This window comes from Colossoma macropomum, unplaced genomic scaffold, assembly GCF_904425465.1.
Source record: "Colossoma macropomum unplaced genomic scaffold, Colossoma_macropomum, whole genome shotgun sequence".
NCBI lineage: Eukaryota > Metazoa > Chordata > Actinopteri > Characiformes > Serrasalmidae > Colossoma > Colossoma macropomum.
Genome location: NW_023494792.1, coordinates 19,345,242 through 19,369,787, shown reverse-complemented (window position 1 = coordinate 19,369,787; position 24,546 = coordinate 19,345,242). Strand labels below are relative to the sequence as shown.

Below are 24,546 nucleotides of genomic sequence, written 5' to 3'. Positions count from 1 at the left end.
GATAAATGGCATTTATATCACCTATACAGTGGTCACCAATCCTCCTCCTGAAGATCTACTTTCCTGCAGAGTTTAGTTCCAACCTGCATCTAATATGCTGACCTCCTCTTACCTAATACCAATGCATTTCATCCAGCCAATCAAAGATGTCTGAAGAAGTTAATTAGCTGGAGCAGACGTGGCACACTGTGGTAGGAACAAGGTTCTGAGGGAAGGCCGATATCCAGGACCAAGGCTGGTGACCACTGATTTTGTGGGATCAACTGGAGCTCTGTGTAGTACAGCAAGAAGTTTGAGCAGTTTTTTTGGGACGTTTTTTTTTTTTTTGAAAAGTTGATTATAGCCCTAACCATCAACACAGGCAGCCGTGATCCCTTTACCTGCTACAGTCAGGCGAGCAGTGCGGCTGCTGATGGTGCCCAGGTTGTCAATGGTGGCCACACACTGGTAGACGCCCTCGTCAGGTTTGTTGTGTTTGGAGTGCACCACAGTGCTGACGAGAAGAGAGCCGTCCGGGAGCAGGCGCCGGCGGTCGTCTGCTGCCAGGTTGGGGAATGTGCCGTCCTTCTTCCATTCCACTCGCACTGGAGCCTTGCTGGACACAGAGCAGTTCAGCACAGCAGGCAGCCCGCGCACAGCCAGCGTGTCCACTGGCTCCACTGAGAACCGGAAAGGAGTGAAAGTCCTCACTGCACAACAGAGGAGAACACATGAGTGTAGAGTTATCTGTCAATGATTTCATTGGCCTGATTTTCAGCTTCCAACTTTTCAAAGTCAATTAAGAACCCCTAACAAATAAACCAACAGCACAGTATTAACTACCGGATTAGACAACTTGTCTTTGATTTACACCTTCACTGAAAACCTTCATTTCGTTAAGTAGGTTATTGGGAATGTTATTTTACACCTTTTACATTTCTTAATGAATAAACTAATGACATGATACACAAACTGATGCTTTATATTTGGCCATCTAGGTTATAACGTATTCATGGGTTAATTAAAAGTGAAATTAGTCCATTCACGCTTTAAAAAAGACTTTAAAAAAGTACAATAAGGAAACTGGCCACAGAATTTTTTTCTGTTTGACATAAATAGCTCAAATTTGGTGTCCAGCCACTTTATGCAACTGCCTATCCAACCAATTTTTGAAATTTGTAATAACTTCATAATTTCATAAGTGTGTGTCTGGTCAAATCATGCATGTGCGTATGTGTGCGTGTGTCTATGTACTGTGTATGCGTTTGAATGGAAGCGTGAAAGAAAGACTAAAAAGGAGGATTTAAGGGAAACTCCTGTTCTAATACAGATTGGCTTCCCATTAAAATGTTCTGGATTCCACTGGACAGCGTACACTCTGTGTGTTTTGTGTATATGTGAAGTGACTTAAAATATTTCTGGTGATTTGTTGAAATATTGGACTATTTTATCACTTCATGAGAAATAATCAAATTGTGAAGAACGGAACATTTTTTTTTTTTAAATATCAAATTAAAAGAAGTAACCCTTTTAGACCAAAGAAAAAAGCAAGAAAATTGGACACTGTTAACCACTGGACACCTAAACCACTGATGCCCACTGTGGGCATCAATGGTTTAGGCATGGCTGGCTGCCAGTTGTAGTGCAAAGTTGTACTGTGCTAAGAAAAACTTTTGGATTCTGAAGTGCAACCACAAAGGATTTTTCAACATCGTGTTGCATCAATCATACTCTTCAGTACCCACTGAGCTGCTGATGCTGACTGATGGATGCAAACAACACATTCAGTAAGACAGAACAACACTTAACTGTATAAGCAGACTCGCTATCTCCATCGAGCAAAAATGCTACTGATTAGTGAGCTACTCGAATTAGAAATGACAGCCCTACTGTGAATGAGAGAGGAATGAGGCAGTGTGCAGAGGATCCCTTCCAAATGGGACCAATGTGGGCATGAAGACCAGTCAAACCCAGAAATGAAGAATAAAAAAATAAATGCTGAAGAACTGCTGTAAAACTGTGCTTGGTGAGAAACAGCAAGAAAGTAAAGCGAACAGCTCCGAGACGGTACACTCAAACATATGACTTGGAACTACATGTGCAGCTCGTTACTGCAGTAGCAGTAGAAATTGCTAAATTACGGTCATTTTCTTCTAAACTGCAAAGCCAAGGGTCACAAATCTCTGCTGTTAAGCTAACAGTCCTTGCCCTCTTTTTACTGTGTGCTTGTGAATAAAAGTCTTTCTGTGGGAGGTTATATATGGGCGTAATTGCAAAACATTTATCACGTTGCATAATTTAAGGAAAAGGAAAAGAATGAAACAACGTTTTTCAAACGATAATAAGACCAATTATCTGCATCAGCGGGGTGGCGCAAAAACAATTAGCACAAAACGTTTTGTAATGGAACAAACAAGCCATTCTATATTTTCCTTACTGGGAAAATGACACGCTTCTTCCAGCCCATATAAGGTATTCCACGCACTACAGGCTCTTTGACTCCAGCTTGCGTTTTCAACTTGTTTGTCTGACAAATAATTGCTGGAATTTAGTTCTTCTACTGGTTATTTTTAACTCTGTTCAACTGAATGCAGGTTCAAAAGCACTGTAAAACTCAATTACAGCCAAGATACACAGCAAAACACTTCAAAGTCCTTTACAATCTTTGCAAAATCGATCAAAGTTCTTCCCTTTTAATATCAATAGTAAAGGGTGATTAAAGATCTGAGTCATGTACAGAAGAACCCCCCACAGCTGTTGATGGACTATTCCAAGAGCTAGTTAGTCTAACTTAAACCATCGATGAGATCCTCCAAAAAAAGGCTTTTTAAAACTAGGTCTACGATTAGTCTTTCATGCTGATTCTTGTATTTTATCACCTCAGTGTCGGATAATAAAATAATTGCTTTGCGAAGCTGGAAAACATGAGCTGCTCTGTGTGCGTGTTTCTGTGTGGGATCAGTAAAACAAATATCTCAAAGATCGATGTCGACATGAAAGCTGAGGATTTTCTAAAGTGGAAAGCTGTAGCTATAAATAGAGACAAAGAGCGAGCAGGTTCCCACACGTTTCTCTGAAATCCTCCAGAAGAAAAAGTCCAGTGTGGTCCACAGACTGAGGTAAGTGCAAACAGAAGAGCAGACTTTGCATATTTTCTGCACTCTACATAATGTCAGTAAGGGCTGCTAACTTTCCCAAACTCATCCTCTTCAAATCCCACTACTGGGAACAGAAGTCGTAAAGAATAAAGGAGGCTTCTCATCCCATAAACAACAGCACAGGGCCTCCAGCAGGACGTGCATTAGCTCTAACTTTGCTTTTGGCAGCTTTTCAAGCGTGGTCTAATATAACTATCTGCCATAGCTGCTGCGAACTGGTCCCCTAACCCTTCATGAAGTAGCGTGTATGCCTGAGGCTGCGGAATAAATGAGTTGCTATCTGTGAATTATCCATTACCTAATAATTTATGTTTGACAAAATAAGATTTAACTTTTTATTAGTGGCAGCAAGCCTCTCTCAGAGCATTAGCAGTGACAAAAAAGCCTGTCACTGCGACAGGCTGTTAGGACTAGATCAACAAAATCACATTTGGTCACAGAAGCTTTGAGGCTTTCTTCCATATCAATGTAGACTATTTGCTACCCCTTGTTATGCTCAGAAATGCTAGAGGTTCTGCATAAAGTATGCAGTCTCAAAATATGAATAAAATATCAGCCATTCAATAAGCCTACTTACAGGCTCTTGGATCCAATGAAACTAAACCCAGCCTCATGAATTCTAATTACTCCAGTTCAACTTCAAATTAACTGTCTGTGACTAAGTCTTTTACCAAGTAAACTAACCCATAAAACACAATCTGCTTATCTTGAGGGTACTTTCTTATTTCCTCACATGGGAGGAGCTTTCAAGATAAATGATCTAAGAGCTGTGCAACCACTGATAGGGCTTATGAGGATCAATGTACCTACCAAAGCCAGCACTACACTTCAAATGAAACAAGTTCTGCTGCTTTGGAGCAAAAAGAAGTCTTTTAGGTAGGAAAGACGAGGTGGTCTGAGGTGTGTAGTGTGGTCGGTCTTCTTAACAGGACTCCAAACACTCTGTCTTTTGTTCTGAGACTCCTCACCCAGTCTGCGATTGGTCCTAATATCACATGGTCACTTGGACCAGAGGACCAGTTATTAAAATTACACACACAATTTTTAACACACATGAGGAGTGTTCTTCTTCTATATAATTGTGTGTTTGGTGGCGGTTCATTTAATACTGGAAGTCAATATAAGTCAATACATCCTTCATCCTTCAGGTCTTCTTTAGGTTTATGCAGATTTGTTGATGTAGTTTAGGACACAGTATGACCTCCTATAAAAACAAACTAAAAAAATGAACAAAACTTGTACAATGTGTAGCTGAAACTACGTCGACAAGTCTGCATGAAGATCTGGATGCGGTTTAAGTGGGTTGAGAGAAGTATTTGGGATGTACTTACAGAGGTGACTTGGGTGTCTGTTGACTTGTTTGTTAGTGTTTGTTAGTAACCTTGTTGCTCTGGCACTAAATTAAGAAGCAAAATCTGAACTCGAAACAGGTCTTGGAGGACCGACTACATCTGGGTTAAGTGGAAAACTGTGTACATTTTGCTGAGCCATTTCTTAAAGGCTGCATTTTAAGCTGCTTCAATCAGCAGCTCTGGTCTCTGATTATTATACAACCATTGTAGGGTTGTCAGTATCAATAATATCAGTAATCAAGTAAATCTACTGCTGATTATTCTGCATTTTTTTATTTTTGCAATTTGCAATTAATGGAGCAATCAGACTTCTAAAAAAGGCCAGACACTGACAACTGGACTGAACAATAACAAACCAAGTCTTTCATGCATTCCAAAATATTTGCACTGAGAAGGTAAATGCTAATCAATGATTTTTAATCAAGTAATCAAGGCTAATTCAATAATCAAGACAGCCCTAAACCATAGCATGATGCAACTTTCATATCATTTAACACTGGATTGATCTGGAGAATCCTGAGATCTTGTGTCCCTATTTACCAACCGCAGAGAGAAGCTAGCGTGATGGCAGAGCGTATTATACTGGAAAGGCAACATTTCACAGTGAGGGAGAGCCTAATCTTCCTAGGCCAACTCTGATGCTGGAGTAAGGGGTATGACGATGCATCCTTGACCCCAGAGCAGCAAGACAGCCAGAAAATGAGGCTGTCGGCATGATGAGTATGAGCTGTTACCCTCCGTCCACACGCTCGAGAGAAAAAATATCCACTTTAGAAACGGCCTCAGTCAGCTCAACCGCACCAAGTGGGTAGGAGAGGAGCTTCACAGAGAGATGAATGCTACTGAGGGCGAGAGAGAGCAGGAGAAAAGGAAAGAGATGGAAGGACAGTCAGAAAGAGAGAGAGCGAGAGAGAGAGAGAGAGAGAGAGAGAGAGAGAGAGAGAGAGAGAGAAAGAGAGAGAGAGAAGCGGGGGATTGAAGGGGAGGGGAGGAGTGGGGGGGATAGGGCACAAAGCCAGAAGAATGCAGAAGGAGCAGAAACTCAACTATAAAGTCATTTTTCTCCCAAAACCACCCAGAATCACCAGAGAGATTGTAACTGGTTTAAGTACAGAGGGAGTAACTGGGTGCAAGATTTATCCTGACGAATCATGTAATCTGTTAACCCCTCTGACAAGAAAATAAAGAACACAATAACTAAAAAGCCAAGAATGGCACAAGTATACAGTAAATCCACAGAGAAGGTACTGGTCATCTATACTGGTGCACACCAACAGCAGATACTTCAGATCAGGGGTGCTCAATCCCGGTCCTGTAGATCTACCACCCTGGAGAGTTCAGATCCAACATACCTGGCATATAGTCAGATCTCCCTGAAGGCCTTGATTACCTGGATCAGGTGTGTTACATTAGGGTTGGAGCTAAACTCTGCAGGGTGGCAGATCTCCAGGACCAGGACTGGGCACCCCTGCTTTAGATCTAGCACTCTGAACCAGCCAAATCCCAAAAACCAAGGATTCAAAAGTAATATGTGCAATTAACACTAGATCCAGCAGTCTACACAGATGCTAATGATCAGATCTGCTTATTGACACGGACTAGGTAAAAGAGGAGCTACCCAAGAACCTCTTATGTGTCACTCGTAATAAGAACATTAATGAAGACTGAGGCATGTCAGGACTGCTAGCCAGGCCAAACAAGACACACTGAATTTACTTCAATTTAAACAGCCTATTTGAAAAAAGAAACACATTACTGTAGTGCTGCTTTAAAATCCTAAATATCGATCTCCCCTCTAATAGAAACCGTTAACCAAGAGCAGCCAACCAGCACTCCCTCCATCAATCTGACTCACCCACCTCTCTCCTGACACTCTTTCATCTTCAAGAGTTCCTCACTTCCATCCTGCACTTAGACATTTCTAGGAACTGTTCTCAGGGCAATTCTTCACTATTTGTACTATCAGACAGCGCAGAGGAGAGAGACACATCGGAGAACCTTTAAAAGACATAAAAGGGCCCATTTTGAAAGAGCAGGGGTGCCTGGGCTTTCATTTATCAGCTGAATCATCTGAAACCAGCACTGGCTTCAAAACTGGCTGAATTATGCTAGCTAGTGCAGCCTCGGGGAATGCAGGTGTCTGTGAATGAATTAGTATGAATTAGTAGGCTAGAAATAACCTGTCCTCAGGCTAATGCGAGGCCATGACATCCACAGTCACTGCTACCCTACATATTGCAAGACCAGACAACCAACACACAATCATATACAGCTGTTGATGGACAGCATCAATGTCCATTATGAGCATAACTAAACTAAAGCTACATTAACCTGACAAAATTCATGTTTTGCTAATTTTTCACAAAATGCATAACATTCCACCAGTGACATTGAAGATGGTACACAAGGGAATAAGCCACATGTAATCCATTTCCATCAGGCTGGATATCTTGACACACACAGCACTTAAAATGCAGGAGCCTGTCCATGTGGGACAAGATTTCTGTTGGGGGAAGCATCTGCTAATGGGCTGGAGAAAGAGTCTGCAGACAGAGGAGAGGCACTTAGGGCCTCCATGTCCCTCGACATTAGTGTGAATGTAAATTTACAGTTGGTGTCTACTGCCTCAGTTGACTCTCATACCACAAAAAATTAAGCTTTAATATGAACAGAAACCGGCCTGATATTTTTATTTTAAAGGGGAATTCTACTGATTTTTCAAAATGTCTGCATAATTAAATGGTTAAGATGTAAACAAAGTAATTCAGAATGATTATAAAATGCTCTGTTCTAGATAAACCAACCAAGTGGCACGCATATCTAATTGCAGAGAGGTATATGCATGCCACTGTAATGCAAAAACATACTGATCTTTTTCTGTTTTAAGCTTATTTTACTCAAAGACATCCTCAAAAGACGTATAGATTTACCAGAGGTTTGGACAGTCAATAAAATGGATAAATGTGCATTGCAGACAGCAGAATCTCTGGTTCCCATCACCAGCTCTGTAAAGAATTCTGAGTCTGTTAGTTTCTCTAGAACAGAGCATTTCACATCAAACCACTTTGAATTACTTGGTTTATATCAACAACTGACTTAAGCTTAGTAGTTTTAAAGAAAAAAAAAAACATAAGATTGGTATCGACTGATCCTCAAGGTTTCAATATCAGTATCAGTATTGGATAAGAAAACAGTGGCATCGTGTCATCTGTAACCACCATTAAACAAAACTACATGTATGCCAAATTCAAATAGGACCAAAATGAAAATAAATATACTGGAAAACAACAAACCGCTGCTAAATGAAAGAGTTCATCCCAAGCTGGAGCGAATAGGACACGGCGAGTTAACACATGAACAGCTCATCTGCTCCGCTTCTGCGGCTGAAACGCTCATGAGATCTTGAGGTGAGGTAATTGATCGCGACACAGCGATGAGGGCTGATTTCAGTCGTTTTACTCCACCATCATTCATGGTGAGGGGAACCAAACAGCAGCGCTTGGGGGGTTATTGGGGGATGCCCCCTGGGCCTCAGGGGTTACCATGGAGAGATTTTTCTCACCAATGGCCTATGCTCCACAGTCTTCAGAAGCAGCAGGAGGGGGAAGTCACTTCTAGTTGTTCTCCACAATAGTGCTATTCACAGAGTATCTAGCGGATATGGAACAAAGACTTTTCCCATTAATCAAATAACAACAATACAGCCTGGATGTTACAAATACATGCAGCGCAAGCGAAAAAGCACAAAATTTGATGCTAAGTGATTCCCACGGGCGCTCTGAGGCTAAGCCAACTTTCCCTCTGTTTATTTGGAGTTTCTCTTGCATTAAACTAACACTGCCAGCGGAAGTCAAAAATGAGAAATTTGTGATTTACAGAGCAAAGTGGGCTCCACTTCTCAAATACTGCAGACAAATAAGTGTTCCAGTCCATGAAATATAAATCAGGGTTAAGGTGTGTGTGTGTTTGTGTGCGTGTTACTGTCTCTCTCTCTCTCTCTCTCTCACACACACACACACACACACACACATACACATACACATACACACACACACACACACACAGAAAAAAAATATTCAGTTCCTTTAAACTTTTAAGGTTTTTCCTCAGTGCTTCTACCTTCAAATGCATTCAGCTGTGTATACAGAATAAGATCTGCAGCACATAAGCCTGTCAAGAGCACACTCAAGCTCCAATCCACTTAAATCCTAATATTAAATTCTCCCTTTTTCACCTTCCTAAACAGCATCCCAAACAACATTTCAAACACATTACAATCCCTAAACGAAAAAGGCCAGAGCAGTGTAGCAGACAAGCCTCTGCTTTACGCTCAGGGACAAGAGCCAGGTAGGAATTGATTCTAGATGCCATTAGCTCACCGCTATAACGGGGGGGAATACAGGGCCATGAACATTGAACATCAGAGCAAAACAGCCCTCTCGAGCAATAATTCTGCACTCATTTGGACACAAAGGCGAAGCTGGAACAGAAAAGGGAAGGTAATGATGATAAATAATAGTCCGGGATTCAATTAATCTCCGAGTGCTTCCTCAGGGAAGGGCAGAGCATCAGGGAAATCTGTGCTTCAGCAAGAGCCACGCTGTACAAGCATGTGACAATATGAATAACAAAGACTTCCACTGTGCCATCAATAGATTATGGAATATTACACAATTAAATCCTCTCCTAGAATCTTAAAATTAGGCAGCCTAATGAAGGGAGGTCTGTCTGACGACAACTGCTTTCAGAGCTCAGCGACTTCGACAATGTATAAATATAAGTAGGTTTCACAGTCCTTTAAAGATGAAAAATGCCTGCCAGTGAATCATTTACACGCATACATGGACATAAACAGTTATGTTACTTTTATATATTTTACACATGTGCATAAAACCTAAACGGTTATGTGGTTATTATTATACAAATAATGTTTCGGTTTCTCTCTTGGGCTATGCGGTTTGGCATTTACGAGCCAGTTTTCTCTTTTGAAAAAGCAGCATTTTATCAGGCTTAGGTTTTACTAGATAGTATGTCTAGTGGGAATTACAAAAAGGCATAAAAGACTTAAAAAAAAAAAAAGCCATAAAAAGAGTAAATCCATGTTCTGCAAAATTACGGACCTTTGTGTTCATTCATGCCATCATTGAGCAGGTAAATGTAAGCCTTGGTTCTGCTTTTAGAAGACTGTGAAAAATGAAGCTCAAGTGTTGCTCAGCTCTGTTACGTCTCTTACAGTATGAAATTGTGCCATATACTGCATGACGGATATGATATGAAACTGTTTGAGATAATAAATTACTTGGCATTTTGACTACAGTGGAAAGGAAACCTGCTTGTTTTGGGTGTTATAAAGCACACAAATGGACAAAAACTGTTTCGTTTCACACACACATACACACGTTTTTTTTTTCCCCCCCTTTCATAGCCCTCCCTAGCCTAACACTCGTGCGCACACAGGTTGGGGCGGCCGGGCAGAACCATCAATCAGAGTTAAATTACAGTGGAACAGTCCAGCCCACACAATTACTGCCACACCAGCCCTTTTAAATCAGCACAGTGACAGATGAAAGATAGAGAGACACACGCACATAGAGAGAGAGAAAGAGAGAGGTGAACATATATTGTCACTACATACGCTGCAAACCTCCCTCCCCCCAAAAAAATTGATGTATGCATTTCCAGAAATAGTAAAGGTTATGCTTTAAACTGTACTGGAATGCAGCTCTGTTGGATTCTACTATGTGAAGTTCTGCTGTGGAGAAACATTCTGACCTGTTCTCATGGGTCTGCTGAAGAAAAGAAGGGGGGAGGACTGCATGACCATTGCCAGGAACAATACACATCCACCATTGCCATGGCAACCCACTAACGGTGACAGGCGCTTCAGAGTAACCAATAAGGTCCCACAGGAATGGACCCCTCCCCCTCCATCCAACCTGTGCACGCATGGCCTTGGGCAGGTACGCTCAGCCAGCGGAGACAGATGAAATCAGGAGGGATGGCAGTAGAGGGCTCGACAGCACCTGTGCTGTACCCACAGGGCCCCCCGCAGGGCCTCCAACAGTGGGGGTCCCGAGTGACTGACAGGCTCCGGGTGGATAAACCTGTGGTGGTCTTGCTTCTCCACCCAGGTGGGCTGTTTGTGACTGTGAGCATGTGTGTGTGGCCAGAGAGAAAGAGAGAGAGAGAGAGACACAGAGACAGAGACACAGAGAGAAAGAGGGAGAGAAAGAGAGAGGAAAGATAAAGAAAGAGAAAAAGAGGAAGAGAAAAGAGTGAAAGAGCGAGAGAAACAGAGTTTAAACCAATCGTCTTAAGTTCTGCTGAGAAAGCAGGAGATGCGTTATGTACCTGTGATCGTCTTCATGAGGGAGATGTGAGAGACTGACACGTGTGAACTGTGTGTAAGTGTTACAACGAGAATGAGAGCGAACGGCTCTCTGTGTGGGGAAAATGTGTGTCTGTGCGTGCGGCTGTGCTTGTGTGTGTTTGTGCACAAGTGTGTTCCTGCATGTATGCGTGCATGTTCACTGGCCCGGCAGGTCCTGGCATGTTTCCTGATTCACTCCATCATGGAAGTCGGTCTAACTTCAGGAGTCTCGAGTCCATTAGCTGCTGAATAACTCTTATCTGTCAGCAGCTCTAAGAGAAGAGAGTGGACTGCAAATTAAAAGGCAGAGATTTGAAAAATGATGGCAGCGAGGTGTCGGCGCGCAGCGCAGCGTTTTCATTAGCCCATATTTGATGGATCCTGCATGGAACACGGACATTGATTTATGAAGAGACGCTTACAGCTCTATTACAAAACTCCGCCATGTTTTCTTTTTTTTTTCCTCCCCTGCACACAGGCCTTGACTTCAGTGTTTGTTCCAGAGGGACTCCTTACTGAGGGCTGCAGCAGAGATTAGGTTAATTGATCACATGATCAATACGACTGTCAGCTGTATCAGAATCACCTAATAGAACTGATCAATAATTTCAAAAGGCCCTTAAAACGTACAGTCCAAACAGTGCAGAAACACAACAAATGACTGCGAATTCAGGTCATATTTCAGAAAGAATAGGAGGGTACATTATTACATTTGTAAACGATTACTGTTCACACTCCAAGATTAAAAACAGCATCAGAAATGAAGAGGAACCTCCAGGATGCTGCTTTAAGCCTGCTAGTCTTTAAGTTAACACCATATGAGTCAATGCACTCTATTGGACACAGCAGGGGCTGACATTTCCTTTCTTGGGTTGGCCTCTCAGTCGGTGGTCAAGTGTTGACGTGACATCAGTGTAGCCAAGGAAAAACACGTCCAAGTGTTTGAAGTTTCCAAGGGAGATTCAACATTCTTGTCTGTTGTTTCTAAGTATTAAATAATAGAAAAGCTCTGTTCCACCACTTTGAGCACTCATTACCCAGTTCTTAAGCTCTTCAAAAAGCGAATCACATTTCACTGTAATTACAGGCCTTGAATCAGACAGAACTCTCTCCAAGAGCTGGGAGTGTGGTAGCACATTTTCCCTCCTTCCTATTTTTATGTTGTTATTTTATGAGTACTTTCTCTCTCTCCCTCCTTCCATCTCCCTCTCTCCCTCCTTCCATCTCCCTCTCTCTCCCTCTCTCCCACTCTCTCTCTCCCTCTCTCCCACTCTCTCTCCCTCTCTCTCTCTCCCTCTCTCTCAGAGTCTGTGTGGCTAACTATCTTACAAGAAAGAGGTTTGTGAGTGACACACAAGAAAGAAGTTTGTGAGTGACGGCTAACAGCACATAAGAGCTTTAAAAGGGTAGCTAAGAGACATTTCCAAAAATAAAGATAGAGACCAGAAGACATTTCTTTGGACGAGACATGGTTACGGGAGAGAGGCCATGACTTGAAGAAATGCTTCACAATAACACAGACATGTGAGTAACCACAGCTCAAAGCACAGGCATTTAAACAGACAGCACAGTCCTCAGAGCAGCAGCTCTTTACTGCAGCCGGGATTTTAGCACAGGTAGCCTACTGTACCCATCGGCCTAAAGTGGTGACAAGAGGGGGACCCAGTTTAACAGTTACAAATGGTCCACGGTAGGAGTGGGAGACATATGCCTTATTTGAACGGGATTAGTTTTCCATGGGGAGCTGGGGTGACGAGTTTATCTCAGGACGTCTATAACCCTGCGTTATCACCAGCAGCGTCTTGTCGCCCAAATCGCTAGACGCTCATCATCAGTCTGTGGCTGTTTCTGAGCTCCAACTGACTGTTGGTTGCCATGGTTTCACAGACGCCAAGCAGAAATCGGAAGTATTCCCACTAAAAATAAAAATCCTGGTGAGAAATCACTTGTGTGCTTATTTTTATTTAATCCCCATGTCTGTGCAGTCAGTTTGTGAGGAAAACAGTATTTGGTCTTTTCAGTCACGTCTATTTGTGGCGAATGCACCGCCGCCATTATTCCACCTCTAGTAGGAACTCTTATCTAGGAACCAAAAAGGAGCATGCCGTTTCACAGTGGAGGAGATAAAGCGCACACTACGCTGCTCAATGCTCAGTTCCTATTGGTTGTCGCCACATCGCTTCGCTCCTTATTTGCATAAAGTTAAACTTCACTCCACTTTGTTGTGACGCTGACTCCGCCCACTCCGCGTCACCAGTGTTCGCATATGGAGTTAATTTTGTGCCAAAATGTTTGAGGGAAGAGCATGATGTTTGAGAGAGGAATGTTACAGTTTGTAATGTCTGTAATGTCATAAGCCTTTGTAACGTAATGTTTGTAATGTCATAAATCTGTTATGTCACTCGCCGCCTCCTGTCGCCGGAAATTGCCAGCTTTCATTGAAAACGAACGACCTCCATCCGCTTCGTCCCATCGCATCGCCTGTACTACAGAAAAGAGTAGAAAATATGTTAGAACGTTTAATTTAGCCATTTTTCGTTTTACCTTTTACTTTTCTGTCTTAAGTGATTTAGCCGTTGTTAGCATCGCCATTAGCCTGAATTCACAGCAAACAGTCAACTTCACCACATAAAACTTTCTTTTGTAAATTTTACATGTTCTGAGTTGTACATGTAAGACAGGACAGTACATTAGCCTGTTCTTAGCCACAGAGAACAACAAGGCTGAAGTTAGCGTCCTGTTCGATTTTCCACCTTAAAGGTGAAATGGGAAAATTCAAACATGAAGACTTCAGCTTTAAAGAACACAAGTAAGCGCTTCTTTGAGTGTCTCCATACTTAAAAAAACTTCTTTCCACAGAATACAACAGCGTTTTTACCGACGTGTCGATTCGCACAGAACTAATAACCCGAGGACTAACATCACTGAGATACACCAGTGATATTACACTACTCCACCTCCTCCTGTAAAACTAACCCCGTCCCAATAAATTTAAATCACAACGGTATTCTTTAGTCAGGCAATAACCATTCAACCGCACTAGGGTCGCACTGATACTGATATTGATATCGTATCAGTATCAGCACCAATAATGGCCCTTAAATACAGTATTCATATTGGCAGTAGAGAAAACCAATACCATGAAGCACTTCTGACACATACATGCACACCAGTAGATGGACCTTGACTGAAACAAGCAACATCTTGGCAGTTTAAGGCAGCAGTAGGCCACTGCAAAAATCCATAAAATTCTTTTTTTTTTATTCTGGGTGGTATACCAGGTGAAATTCTTCCTATCTTCCTACCCTTCAGCATAGCAGACTGCTTTCCAGAATAATAAGCAATTGTTAACTTAAAAATATGTTTTTTTAAGCAACTATTATCCAAGTAAATGTCTTTCGTTCAAACTTAGTATGTGTTATTTGTGACGCAGAATAACTGCGAACTGGGCTCACCTCCACTATTATGTAATAATCTAACATGTAACACTGTTACCATTCAGTGGTTCTCCACGTTCATGGGGTTGGAAATCAAAACACTACCAAACTGGCACATCGGCACCCTTCTTCTGGGCAAGTCTATTATACTCTCTGACAAAGAGTAGATCTCATGTATCTGAGTTTCTTTGTTTCGTTGGCATGTTCACCAGCATTCTTTGCTAGAAAATCTATTCTATAATCCTTTCAAAGTATGTCTGTGTGTTGTTAATTAGTTGGTGACATTCTGTTTGTACAGCCTCTATTTCAGTGCGATTTCTTCTATTGTACACACAGATTCAAATGACTGTACAAAGTGAACAGCTAAATAAAGCACAGCAATAAAAAAAAAATGTACATGCTGCATGTAAAAGAGAACAAAAAAAAAACAATAGGCCTCATTCACAAACCATTCTTATGAAGAAATTTGGGCTTAAAACCCACTTTCACAGTTTTTACAAACATCGTAAAAACCGTGTTTTCTTATTTGGGATTTGTAAGGACAGAATCAACACTCAAGAGCACAAAGGTGTGAACAGTTCTGCGGTTTAAGAACACATTATGAATCTGACATATACTTTTAAGACCTTCCTGAAGAACAAATTTAAGAAAAAACTTAGGAAGATGGTCAATGGGGCCCAATTATTTGCACAGCATCAGCACTTCATTAACCTTTCGCATTATTCAATATTATCAATTATCAGCCCCGAAGGCTAGTCCATGTGTGTATTTTCACATGTGTGAGAAACATGGACCAGAGTTGGACACTCCTGGCCTACAGAAAAGTGCTTCATAATACATGTTCATTAAGCATTATCGTAATATCAGCATTTCCAACTCTGATCTGATATATAGAGAAGGCTGAAATACGCAAATGAGCTTTTAATCAGTCACTAAATGTTTTATTGTGGTTGTGAACATTCTGTCCAATCCCAGAGGAGTGATTCTGTGAGAGTTTAATGAATCAAGACATTCACGTGATCCATAATTTCGGTCAGAAATAATGCAGGCCGGTCATTAACTGTCACATCAATGGTACACCAGTGTTTACAGTGCATTTCAAGTCATATTGCAATTAGCATTTTAATCGTATTGTGATATTTTATATCCATATTGCGGAGCTTTAGCTCTATTTCCTAAGTAGTCTTTGGTCAACAGGAGGTATTCGAGTTGTGTTTTCTAAATAAGAGAACGTGCCCAACCAAGCACAGCTGAGAATGAGACGTGCTACAAATTTAGGTGATAGACATTCAGTAGTATTTCTCTACAAGTGAGCATGCTGCCACACGGACTGACAAGCACAGCTGAAACACAAGCGCATCTGAGAGTGGGAGAGAGAGAGTGTGTGTGTGTGTGTGTGTGTGTGTGTGTGTGTTTGTGCACATTTGTGCGTGCATGTGAGGGAAGAGCAGGCTAACAGCAGGTGCTTCACAGCTGAAGAGGACATCACCAGAATACATAGCAGCCTGCCTGTGACATCTGTTAATGTGCAAGTGCGATTTTTTTTTGTGTGCATCACATCAATACACGACTTACTCTCAGCTCCTCGCCTAACTCACTGCACCAAGATCCAAAGCGCTCTGCAGTGGTCTGCGCATGTGCCTCTCTGTGCATCTGTAAATATCAAGCCACACTGAAGTAAACTCCAGTAAAACAATGCTGGCAGCAATCTGACAGCCATCAGCCTTAAAACTTTTTATCGTTAACGTCCACTGGTGCCTTTGCGGACGTGCTGGGTTGGGCTGGGTTACAGGCGAAACGACAGAGGCTCTGCGTGGTCTACAGGGGGAGATTAGAGCAGAAGAGCTGCTATACATCACTGCCTGTGCAGGTGCTCAGGCGATAAATCACTAAGAAGTCTAGGGGCCACTGACTTCAGATCAGCGCTAAACACAGGTGCAGCACAGCTGCCTCCACTGCTGCAATCACTCAGGCACTTCTGGGGTCAGCGCCGGGTGCAGGTCTCTCTGCCAGGCGAGATTCAAAAACTAGATTCTTAGGAGTCAGCAGAAGATGCCCTTGAATGCTCATCCAAGACCATTTTTTTGTTTGAAATGTTCAGTGACTTAGCAAAGGCTGTCCAGTCCTGCTTTAATACACCAGGTTCAGCTCATCATGGGCTTGACAATTTGATGACCAATTAAATTAAATTAAATTAAAGTGTTAATGGAATTGAGGGGGAGGATCAAATGTACATAAAATACAATGTAGCTGATGAGTCAAAAGACATGTTTGGTGTCCAAAGTGCGCTTATGTACTTTAATGCTAAGTCATAAATCTTATACCCACCAATTAGCATCATCTAAACTTAAATCAGCACACATTTACCTCAGGTTTCAAGGAGTCTAAATTTGATTTAATTGCTGAACTATCACTTTAAAGCAGGAAAATCAATCTTTGCTGTTGGCTTTCAATACTGGACAATATTGTCCCAGTTAAACAACATGTTTATTGATTTTCTAAGTGAAAAGTTAACACATCTTCTATAAAGAACATACTTCTCCACATTTCAATGCACAATTACTGTTTAGTTGCTAAATTTAATAATAAGAAAAAAAATAATAATAAAGTGTGGCCTGCACAAAAGTTATGGCATATTTTATGTTGTATTTTACCCATTATGTTAAACTAGAAACAGATGTTATGCATTAAAACTAGCAGAAAAATGCCATATTTAAGTTTGCTACCTGTAGAGTATGTGTTAAACTAAGGTGTTTCAACTCTTTTTGAAGGTGTTTTTAATGCACAAATGCTAAGACAGCACTGAAATATAAAAAACATATAGTTTAAGTATTGTTAACATACAGTATAAGGCTTGTTTTAAACATATGCTGTGAAATGTGCTTCAGTAACTCAAGAAAGGCCAAAAACTCTGCATTCCTAACCTACACTGAAAGAAGGCCCACCAGACTTCGTCATGTGGCCTGGATCTGGTTTTCCTCAGGTTTAATCTAATGGTGATGTTAGTAATTTGGAAAGTTTTCAGATCAGGTAAACTCGATTTAACCTACTGACACAGTGCCACAAAGCCTCAAGCTAAGAGAGGATTTAGCTGAGAAACACACACATGCTGATGAGCTCTGATTGATTCCTGGATCTTTTCATTCATTCCCCCCTTCATGACAAACAGCTTATGCTACAGCGGGACTAATCTGATAGGGCCAATACCGAAAAATCTCCACTCCTGCCTCATGGAATAGAAACGGGGTCACTTGGGCATCATCTTTCACTGGTCTGTGCTCAATGCGAGATGCTTACCTTTTAATGAGGAACGGTGTCACGCCACAATCCGATTTACTACTACGAATTGATTCTGGGAAGATAGAGGGACTTTGCTGGCTGAAGGTGACTTTGAGCAGCTCTGAGAAAGCATGTGCAGAAATGCTGGAGTGCCGCAGACTGGAGAGTTTGGTATTTAACCCAGCAAGCCACCATCACAGGAGCCAATTCAAATGCGGTTAAGCGGGAACTCATCATCCAAAGAGCGGCACTCTGAAAATGTCACTCTCAAAATGGTGGAAAGGGCATTTTCAACTACATAAAAGCCTCCGTCAAGAGGCCGCGCTAACCACAAAACTCACACTTTCCATGACTTCTTAAGACTGTCTTTCTGGAAAAGCCTCTCTTTCTCTCCTCTACTGAAGTATCCAGCGTTCCACAGCCCTCTTAACCTCGACAGTAGCATGGCACTTTCCAGAAAGGTAAAGAGAGGGTGAATGATGGTGAAAATGAGTGAATAAATGATTATTATTGATGATCTCTGCTTCACACCTGGGTCTCTGGAGCTGGACCAGCATAAATTCCAACCCAGCCTGTCTATAAAGGAGCTCCACAGCAGAAGCCTCTGAAATCCATTTTGAAATCTGAAATTCCCAAATTCTGCTTCTTTTTTTTTTTCTTTAGGTTTTTGAGTTTCCGCTTTTTTTAGTGTATGTAAGGTATAAAAAAATGTAATAAGTATGATAACACAAACAATAGAGAGATGATACTCTGCATTCTTTTTACTGAATCTGCTGAAATAATATTCAGTAACACTACAAAAATTCAGGTCAGCAAGAAAATTTTTAAATAAAAAATGAATTAAGAGTATATTTGATGCTGCTGCCATTGCAGTGACAATTGTTTAGTGACAAAAGACACATTTAAAAGTTCAGAGGAACGACTTCAGCTTGGCAGACTAAAGGTGAAAACACATCAGCCTCATTGTGTGCTCTAATTTTTACAGTTTTTTTTCAGTCAACTACCTTAAACATGGGCTTTTCCAAAGTATAATAAGATTCCTGCAAAGAACGGCGCTCAGTAAAAGAACAATCAACGTGAACAAATGATCCAGAAGATATAAAAACATTACGCAAATGTTTTTAACGCAGCTTAACTCCTTATCTACCTGAAATCCATTTTTATACTGTTTTCTCCACATCAAGTGTAAACCTGTATATAAATATCAGACAAGTAAAACATCACCAAATTCTCTCTCCACAAAGACACACAAACCAGAAAACACGAGAACTATTTTCATGATTTTTTATGAAATTCTAATACTTAACAATATAAATTTGAACATACTACACCACACTACTGTACAATCAAAAGAGTATCTGTTGGGATGGTAATGTTTTCAGTTTTGTTATGGGTTTTTCCTGACAGTCTCATCTTCAACAGGGGAAAATGAAGCTCAATTAGTGTCAAATGAGGAAACCAAGCCGGCCAGATTAAAACTTTTTCCTTCTGAAGAAATCCTTGGATAAATATGTAGTGCGTTTTGGATCATCTTGCTGCATTATGATCTTCTGCCTAATAAGTTATGAGGCATTTTTAGGACATGAGAAGATGTTTGTGTATACTTCAGAAATCATACTGCTGCCATCTTCACTTAAATCATCACTCAGTGAGCCACATCAAGAAGCAGTCATACACGTTTCACACCATGACACTGTCCTGTGTGCTTGGGATCATTTGCAGTCCTCCTCTTTCTCCTCATTCTTCCCTTTCTATCACTTTGATAAGTTTATCACATTTATAAGATTTCACTTCATCTATTCATAAAACTTTATGATTCTTCTGGCTGATCGTTGTAGACCACTGCAAACTCCAGTCCATTCTTTCTGGTATCAGTGCTGATGAGAAGTTTGTATTGTGCAATGTAACTCATGTATTTGTCCTCTGGAGGTTTTCTGTGAATGGTGAGTTGTGCCTCTTGTCACCCTTAGGCTCTGCAGACTGCCTGCAATTTCTTTGGCTATTCTTGGGTTTTCTTCACAGCTCTAATGATTTACTTTCGTAACTTACTGTGGTCTCCCTAGAACAACCTGTACACCGCACAGTTGTCCACTCACCCCGTTATTTTTTCCTTGTCAAGATATTCAGTACCACTAATTTGCTAACTCCAACTGCAATGCAGTGCAACGGTGCTTGTTTTAATCTCATCTTCAAACCTTTCATCCAGCAATTCTTCTGAAATCAAGGGCAATAATAGAAATTTGTCTTCCTGCATTAACAGCCTCTACTCTTCCAAAGGACTTTACACTAGATAATGGAAGACTGCTGTAAGGATTTAGCTGCATTCAGCCACAAGAGCTTTAGTGAGGCCAGGTAGTGGTGTTGGATGATCAGTTCTGGATCACAAACTCCACTCCAACTCATCCTAAAGGTAGGACAAAGATGGGGCTTTATAAGCCTATAGCTCGGTGGTTCTCAAACCAGTCCTCAGGGACTCCCTGACATTCCACATTTTTGCTCTATGCATTTTGAGTTGGGCTGGAGCAAAAATGTGGAGGTCCCTGAGGACTGGTTTGAAGACCACTGCTCTAGCTGACACTTGGCTTGGCTCCAAAGCATTCCAATCTATTGTAAATATTTTTTTTATGAAGCTTACACAAGCTGCGTGTGCACAACTGAAAGCCTGAATTCACTAATCAGTGGTGTCTGGGCACTTTTGGAGCTTTTATCTCAAGACCAGACTCAAAATCACCAGTGGCTACAATCAGTCTTACACATTCAAAGCATTTACATTTAATTGAGCACAATTAAGGAAACATCAGGCATGTGCATCAAAAATTAACAATTTATGTCACTGCCCCAATATTTTCACTTTCATTTTTACTGACATTTAGTACTTAGTCATTTAAAACAGAGGCTCAGTTTTGATTATGCTTATTTATTCATACAGCACTGTATGAAGGCTATAAGGTCCCCTCTGAGTGCATTTTCACCTTCATCCACCAGGCCAACAGCTCTGCTGCATTCTAGTAACAGAGTGCATTGGAGATACTGTGTGGTGAGGTACTTAGCAAGCAAATTCACCACAGAGTAAACAACTTCATTATTCAAGAGCCCTGCATCAGGTCTTAGAAGATAGAGGAGTGGGGCTGCTCCACTGAGGACTTCTCCACTGCTGGATGGGAAAATGTACTGCTGGGGGAGGGGGTGTTCTGTATGCAGGGAGGAGGTAGCTGAAGGAGGTCATTTGGGTAAACGGTGAGATCCACCACAGTTCAGGGCAAAGGCAAGGCAAGGCAGGGCAAGGCAAGGCAAGGCCCCAGAGCCTAAGCAGAAACAACCTTGCTGGGGGTAAATAATTCAGTGTTGTCCTACACTCAGTGTCAGCAGCTCTAGAGAATGTGATGATATTTATGGCCACATGCCTGGAATAGGGAGGGGTGTGCATGTGCATGTGTGTCTATGTATATAAAAAGACATAGCAGAGTGAGGAGCAAACAGGAGCAATAGGAATATGATGGAGGAAAAGAGCATACGGTATGGAGGAGGAATAAACAAGCAAGAAAACGAGAGGGAATACCAATAAATCTTTCAAGCGAAGGTGTTCACGAGGCCGTTTGGCAAGAAATTACATCATGTTGACTTGTCGGCTCAACAGAGAGACAGACTAGCAAGGATTTATGCCATGAAATCAGGGTTTCTGTCACAACACTGCGAAAATTTGTAGAACGGACAACAAATCATATTTTACTAGCGTTTGGAGCAGAACGGTGAGGTGCTTAACACCTTTCTTCAAAGCTGAAGCAGTGTTTCTGCTTTTGGCAGCCTCCACGACTGCAGAGTTTTTGTGGTCAGAGGATCAAGCTCAGCAAAGCAGTTTCTGGACGGGAAATCAAACTGGCACGCAAGTGCAGTTCAGACAAAGGCCAAAGACATGGAGCGTGTGGTGAGAATGAAATGTGTGCGCTCACACACAGCCAGGGGTCACACGGTTAAGAATTACCCTTACGTCACTCATATAGACTGCTTTTATACCCTCTCCTGACCTTGTACATGAGGATTAAATGAAAAACGTGTCAGCGATGTTGATTTCAAATTACTGCAGAACATACAAGATATGGAACTTAGGCAGTACAGACCGAACTCTAGGCCGTCCAAGCCAGGCTTTAATAAAGAGGAAGAGGAGTGGGGGAGGGTTGGAGGCAGAGAATTACAATGCCATTACAATGCAAATAGGTTTAGGGGTGGGCTGTTGCCGTGACAGCGCAACAGTAGTATCACACCACTCAGGGGATTTGATTAATAATCAAATTAATTGGATGGCGGCACGCCTCCCTTCAGCGGCTGAGACAGACATTGGATTCTTTGAAATCTTCTACAGGGAAGCTGCCTGTCGCAGTGAAACAGCTAACCAAATGTATGAAAATGAAACTACTGAGCTTAATTCAGAACTGGAGCCTATTTAGGCATACAAAGCAGCTGTGCAGATATGGGTTTTCTTTACAACGTGTGAACACCCAAACTCTCAGAAAGAGTAGGAGCCTTACAGGGGAATACCACCAATTTTTCAAAATGTCTGCATAATTGAGTCATTTAGAGTGGTTTGATGTGAAATGGTTCATTGCAGAGAAGCTTATCTATTTTGCCTCACAATGCCATGCATGTACCTCTCTGGCTTGTAAGCATTTAAAAATGTGTTTAATAAGCTAAAATCTTCTCAACAGTGTGTCGGGCAGCAGGCAGCATATTCATTACCATTTTGTGTAATAACATTCTCTGAGGGAGCTTTTAGAGGCATTTAACACTTTGGACCTCCTCTGCTTCCCATTACCACCACTATGAACTATACTGACTTGGTATGTTCTCTAGAACAAAAGCATTTCAAGCGAATTCATTTGTTTGCATCTTTGCATTTTATTATGCAGAAATTTTGAAAAATCACATCTTTACATTACATTATATCTTTCTGCCTTGCTAGAGCTGCCCTGGTCAATTATTATTGTGAAGTGAAAATGTTACCATGAATGGAAACATCTAATATCTTGTATGCTTCCGAAACAAACCAGTAGTCCACACACGCTCACAGAACAGGACCTCAAAATACTGAAGTTTAGAAAACACAGAAGAATCATCCTGTCTTCAGCTGCAACACTACAAGCTCCAAACTGCCTCTGGAAGCAACATCAGCACTGCAACTGTTGGTTGCAAGCTTGATTGGGTTTCCAGAGCACTTCAGAGTATTTCTATCACACCACTGTAAATGACTATTTACATCTTAACCATTTAATTATACTGCAATTTTGAAAAATCTGAAAAATGAAGACTGCTTACATGTTTGACAGAGCAGTGAAGGTGCTCTCTTTCTCCTTCCCTTTATTGCTCATATAAACACACAGAAGGTCAGACCGCCTGGCGCTAATCCTATGGCTTGTTGGAGATAAGGTATCAAAACTAATATTGCCCCACTCACAGCTATCATCAGTACTATGTACTGTGCAGTAACTTCATTAGCAGAAATATAATAGCAAATGTAGAGGGCAAGACAAGGTGACCCCAGCTTTCTAAACCTTCCCGTAACACTGCTGCTTAACAGAAGGAGAGTGCCAGTCCTTCACCTCTTGGTATAATAAATGAGTACTGCATCTATCAGGAGAGGGGGCAAATTGAGCAGCCTACTCATGCTTGATTAATGCTTGGCTCGGCACCCGCAACGCTAACGGAGTGAGGGCTCTGGGCCGTGAGAGCGGAGCTCCACACCGGCTCTGTGATGGGGCTTTGGAACTTTTTTGCCATGCTCTAATCAGCTGCCTCTGTTGTCCGTGCAGATGCTTACAGCTGTGTTAGGCATTCAGTGGGTACACCAGCCATTTTTCAAATCTCCAAATTGGCAGTACAAGTTGGCTGAGTGAATTCTGATCATGCAAATACTGTTGGCATTTTTCACACAAAGCGTAAGCAGGTTCAACCCACACCATCATGTACCTGGTCTAAAATAATCTACTGCATTGTACTTCCTGCAAGTAGTATATTCAAATGGGAAAGGATAATTATAGAGGTCCAGGCACACTGTGCATGATATGACCAGCACTTCCATCAGCGTGCTCTAATTAAAGGGAAAGGAAAAAAGCTTTATACAGGTAGAAGAAGACCCGGTGCAAGATCGTAGCTGCAACATGCCCATAAACTCTGCAATTTTCTCCCGTCCGTAACGCCGCAGGCACAAACAATTCTAACCAAGAATCGAGAAATGTAAGGTGAAACAAATGATAAACGTAGTTTTCAACTGCTGTTGACAAAACCCAGCTACACCAGAGGGATTGTACTCATACAGTTATGGTACTTGAAACAGAACCACACTGGTCACACTTTTGATGAAAAGCATCATGCCTTTAGAAACTAGATCAGTCCAAAAACACAATCAATGCTCAAAACATCCTCAGAGGGAATCATGATATGTATGAGGATAGGATGCTGAGATTAATCAAGAAATCCAAGACAAAAAGGCTATTTTCTGAACACACCGGGACGGAAACATTACGTGAGCCCTGTCTGAGGTAGCAGCATTAATTAGTGCAGAATTAAGTGTTAATGGCTGTTCTGTCTGAACTCTCCTCCATTACGGCCATCACCATGGTAACCGGGGACTGAAAGACAGGGCTTATAGAAGAAGAGTTGGGCTTGCTACACAAGGGCCCCAGGGACCAATAAAACCAAGTGCATACGGACACACAGCCTGCACAAGTTGGCCCTCAGGGACGTAGAACAAGCTTCGTTCACACCAGTTCAATTTTTAAAATTGGGAAGGGCATGTCTCAGATAAGCACCCTGTGTACTAGCAACCCTAGTAAGAAAAATGTGAGAAAGAGCTAGTCAGACAAAATATAAGTGACAAAGAAATGCAAGGAAATCTGTCCTCGGTTTGTAGGATTATAATTATAACTATGGTTCCAAAAGGCTGCAGTCTACTCCTCAATGTTTGTGCAAGTAGTGAT

The 24,546-nt window shown here is 41.6% G+C and overlaps 1 protein-coding gene across 6 annotated transcripts in view; it reads right to left on the bottom strand.

The window, feature by feature from the left end:
• Window positions 1-24,546, bottom strand: part of LOC118811856 (neogenin) — a 114,432-nt gene that overhangs the window by 73,727 nt on the left and 16,159 nt on the right. For all 6 annotated transcript variants that reach the window (XM_036576393.1, XM_036576395.1, XM_036576394.1 and 3 more), the window contains exon 2: window positions 381-689. In XM_036576393.1, the coding sequence (XP_036432286.1) occupies window positions 381-689 (309 nt within the window). The remainder of the gene's footprint in view (window positions 1-380; window positions 690-24,546) is intronic.